Source organism: Sardina pilchardus, chromosome 1 (genome assembly GCF_963854185.1).
Source record: "Sardina pilchardus chromosome 1, fSarPil1.1, whole genome shotgun sequence".
NCBI lineage: Eukaryota > Metazoa > Chordata > Actinopteri > Clupeiformes > Clupeidae > Sardina > Sardina pilchardus.
The window spans coordinates 23549346-23554345 of NC_084994.1; the positions used below are offsets into that span (position 1 = coordinate 23549346).

Genomic DNA, 5000 nt, shown 5'->3' on the forward strand with positions numbered 1-5000 from the left:
GTCGGCTCTGTGTCAGTTTGTCCCAGTAATCCTCCCTCCACCCCTGGCTCGCTCTATCCCTCCCTCCCTACCTCTCTCTCACCGGTTTGTATTTCTCCTTATTTCTGATAAGTGTTCATCTCTCTCTCCCTCCCTCCCTCCCTCCACTCCCCCTCCCCTGCTCTCACCTGTTCATATTTCCTCCCTCTCTCTCCTTCCCTCCTTCCCTCCCTCTCTCTCTCTCCTTCCCTCCCTCTCTCTCCTTCCCTCCTTCCCTCCCTCTCTCTCTCTCCTTCCCTCCCTCTCTCCTTCCCTCCCTCTCTCTCTGTCCCTCCCTCTCCTTCCCTCCCTCCCTCGCTCTCTCCCTCCTCTCCCCCTCCCCTGCTCTCACCTGTTCGTATTTCTCCAGTTTTGAGTGATAGGTGTTCAGCACTGCTCTCTGTCCCTCCCTCCCTCTCTCCCTCCCTCTCTCCCTCCCTCCCTCTCCCCCTCCTCCCTCTCTCCCTCCTTCCCTCCCTCCTCTCCCCCTCCCCTCCTCTCACCTGTTCGTATTTCTCCAGTTCCGAGTGGTAGATCTGCCGGATCTGGGCCAGCTTGTCCCGGTAGTCCGAGTGCTCGGCGCTGTTGTCGTTGATCGACTCCCCGGCGGCGGCTAGAGCGGCGGCGGCGGCGGCAGCGGCGCCCTTCTCCGGGCCGGACACGCCCTCCGCCAGCAGCATGTTGTCCAATCGCATGATCTGGGCGTCCGGCGACTCCTCCTCCTGCGCGCCGCGCATGCTGAGAACTACGGGACAGGAAACGGACGCAGAAAGAGAGAAAACGAAAAAAAAAAAACAGAAAACGATTTTGAAAACACGGGTAGACACTATCAGTATGATCTCTGATAGATAGATAGATACTTAATTGATCCTCAAGGGGAAATTCAAGAAAAGCCTGTAAAGCCTCTGTAAAAGCCCACGAAGATAAGACACCAATCACAAACCAACATGTCTCCCTCAATGGGTGCCTCTCAACCTCTCTCCTCGAACCTCGATGCTCGGTCCTCCAGGCTCGTTCCCAGTGATCTATAACTAGCACTGGATAGACTATCCCATTGTTGCCGCCCCATCATTCTTTATGTAGATCAGTGAGGACGCGGACCGAGGAAGGAAGGGAGGATGTATAAAAGACGAACGAGAGGCACCCAATGTGTAGGCTGATCTATAGCGTCAGCAGAGAAACTGAAGTAGAGGACCAAATGTGCTGACAATGAGCTGCATTGCATCATCCTCAATAGGAAGAAGTATACTGATCACTGGAGGCAGAACTGAGATACTGACTGGAGTTACTAGAGTTCCTTATTTCACCAGTAGAGGGCAGCCTCTACCTATTCACTCTACCACACAAAACACACATAATACCTCTGTGGGTCGATACAATAAAAAGAGGTATGAGAGAGAGGAGGGGGGAGGAGGGGGGGGCTAGTATCATGAAATGACTTCTACGTTTTACGTTACTTTCTACGTTCACTCCAAAATGTTATTGCATGTTAGCAATGGCCTATTCATTCAGTATAGACCTTTTCAATCTGTTCCTAAAAGGTTTCAAGCTGAAATGTTCAAAATCAACGCAGATACTTTAAATGAAAATGAATCTGTCTTTAGCGTTATGCTTTACAAAATGTCGACTTTCATTTTTTAAAGTCGACATCCAACATGGATTTTTTTCCATGTTGTTTTCTGTGCATGTTTGTTTTCGGCAGTTGAAAGGGTCTATAGCCTTGTATTCACTGTGCTAGTACTGTCTAAACCTGTATCAGTTACGGGCAGGGAACAGGACAGTGTTCAGTGGGTGGGTGTCGAAACTACACTCAACGATGAAGATAGCTGGTTGGAAAGGGATGGTGTGATGGTGTGTCTTGATTGGGCAGCAGAGGAAGCAACAGGCTTGAGGTCAGTGGGGTGTTCGTGAGGTCAGTGGGGTGTTTGTGACATCAGTGGGGTGTTTGTGACGTCAGCGGGGTGTTTGTGACGTCAGCGGGGTGTTTGTGACATCAGTGGGGTATTTGTGAGGTCAGTGGGGTGTTTGTGACATCAGTGGGGTATTTGTGAGGTCAGAGGGGTGTTTGTGAGGTCAGTGGGGTGTTGTTGAATTGCCTCTTGGCAGCAAAATGGCCCAACCTTAGGCCATGTTTACAAGAGCAAAACAGACAAGGGGAGAGGGGGAGAGAGAGAGAGAGAGAGAGAGAGAGAGGTTAAGAAAACGGTGAATAGAGAGGCTTAACCATTTCTCACAATAGACAAGGGAGGCAGGCAGGCAGACAGACAGTTAATCAACAAACAAAATAATAAGGAAACCAAACGGAAAAGCGTCAGAAGTAATTAGACAGACAGACAGACAGACCGACAGACAGACAGCGTGATGACCATCAGAGTCAGATGCACGGACAGACACAAACACACGAGCGGGCATGTGACCTGACTCGCTACTCAAACACACACTAGCCGGATAAACAAGCTTAGGGGTCAAGAGTTCAACACAGGTCTCCATGACGGTTAAGAAACTTAACTTCATCCTACTTTGAGTGTGTGTGTGTGTGTGTGTGTGTGTGTGTGTGTGTGTGTGTGTGTGTGTGTGTGTGTGTGTGTGTGTGTAGTCACATCATAAGCTGATAAGGGTTTTGAGCAGCTAGTCAACATCTGTTTAGTTTTCGTATGGCATGCAAACACAAGCAGGATCCATTCAGATCAGTTTGTTTGCAGAGAAAGATGGAGGGTCTGGGGAGAGAGAGAGAGAGAGAGAGAGAGAGAGAGAGAGAGAGAGGATGGAGTAGATGGAACTCTCATGATTGTGCCTGATTTAGCTGAAGTCTCTTTGTCTCGCTGTCTTTCTCTTTCTCTCTCTCTCTCACACACACAATCCCACATACTCCATTCTGAAACACACAGACATACACACCTGCTCCTCACACACACACACACACACACACACACACACACACACACACACACGGTTTAATTAACACAAGCTCATAAGGAGCACCTAAAGAGGGGTGAAAAACGAGCTCTCGTTTGCGAGGTCATTAATTTGCACCGTTATGCAAATGAGGTGGCAATTAAGCCCCCAGATCCAGGGAGGCTCGCCAATTTATTACAGCGGAGCCAGGCAACGCGCGCAACCACACACACACACACACACACACACACACACACACACACACACACACACACACACACACACACACACAAATACTTCTCACATACTATACACACACAGACACAAATACTTCTCACACACTATACACAGACACACATAAACAATCAAACATATACATATATATACAGATAAGACAACAAAGATGACACAAACACAAAATCAATGTGACAAAAAAAACTAAACAAAAACAAACACACTACAGGTGCGACGAGAGGGAAACACTACAACTCCGATTAGGCATGTGAGCAAATGAGCTCCACTTCCACAGTGGATACTTGACCTCTCTCTGATTGGGCCCTAACCAGGGTCCTAACGTGTGTCATTCCTACGGCCGATTTAGAAAAAAACACAAGCCAAGGTACACAAACGCGAACACACCAATCAACACAAGGGCACCATGATGTGCAGATGTATAGCAAAAATCTATTTTTCGTAACGCAGCATAATGACGTACAGTATGTTGTGCCATATGTATTTCTGATCGTGAAAGGCAAGTGTGAATGAGCCTGGCATTGTCAATCACGTTTGAGTAAGCTCGTCGTTTTTTTCATAATGACGTATGTTACACCACGTAATTCTGACTGGGGCTCATCATCATGAGAGGTAATAGTGAATGAGCCGTTTGAGTTTGAGTAGCTCGTCTAGACTATGAATTAGGCCTTACTGTCGCAGGTTAATGATCTAAAAGCATACCCTGAAGCTATGGAATACCTATTGTTTACAAGCAGATGCTTTAATGCACAGCATTGAACATAAACGACACTATAGATAACACAAAGAGATCGTTCTCTTTTTAAAATCTTCATTTTTTTACCTAGTGAATGAACAGTAGAAATAACACAAAGAGATTGTTCTCTTTTTAAAACCTTCATTTTTTTACCTAGTGAAGGAACAGTAGAAATAACACAAAGAGATTGTTCTCTTTTTAAAACCTTCATTTTTTTACCTAGTGAAGGAACAGTAGAAATAACACAAAGAGATTGTTCTCTTTTTAAAATCTTCATCTTTGTACCTAGTGAATGACCAGTAGAAATAACACAAAGAGATTGTTCTCTTGCCTCCACAGTCATCAGATTTAAACCCTGATAGCCACTAGAGCCAGACGACATTTGGGCCAGAAGTCGGCACCTCCCTAGGAGCCACCTTCCCAGGAGTTGGCACTTTCCTAGGAGCCACCTTTCTAGTAGTCGGCACCTTCCTAGGAGTCGGCACCTACTGAGGTCTGATAAACACCATTTGGCTTAATATGACTGATCCGGCTGAGAGAGACAAATAAAACCCTCTCTCAGTGAGGAGTGAAGCCTGTAACCAGAGTAGGCAGCGTGTGAGAGTGAAGGGGGAAGCTGAAGCTCAGTTCTGAGGGGCCGCTCAGCTCACTGCAAAGACTTTATGGACTAATCTCCCCGAGGGATTCAACACCTGCGCACACACAAACACGCTTGCACACACACACACACACACACACACACACATAAAGATATACAGAGAGAGAGACGATGACAGACACAGACACAGACATAGAAACACACACACACACACACATTCACTCAAAGAGGGCAAATACATCACAACATCGTAACTTAAAAACACACCTGTAGTAGGAACGACCAGATTACAAAGCACTGATGCTACAAGGAGCGGAAACCTCAGGGATCCAGCTCTAGGCCCGAGCAGGGACTGTGAGTGAATGCTTGCCCCAGCCTGAGTGAGTGTTTCTGGGGAGGAGGAGCGCAGCGAGAACTATGCCCACTGATCACGCCCTTTGTGCAGTAGCCTACAAATAAAGTGCAGACTCCCCAGATTAATGTTTAATCTTAAATGATTGA

At 47.0% G+C, this 5000-nt stretch overlaps 1 protein-coding gene across 2 annotated transcripts in view; it reads right to left on the minus strand.

Annotated features, from left to right (window-relative positions):
- Nucleotides 1-5000, minus strand: part of LOC134086602 (pre-B-cell leukemia transcription factor 1-like) — a 14780-nt gene that overhangs the window by 3841 nt on the left and 5939 nt on the right. For both annotated transcript variants that reach the window (XM_062540042.1, XM_062540041.1), the window contains exon 3: nucleotides 522-763. In XM_062540042.1, coding sequence (XP_062396026.1) covers nucleotides 522-763 — 242 coding nt within the window. The remainder of the gene's footprint in view (nucleotides 1-521; nucleotides 764-5000) is intronic.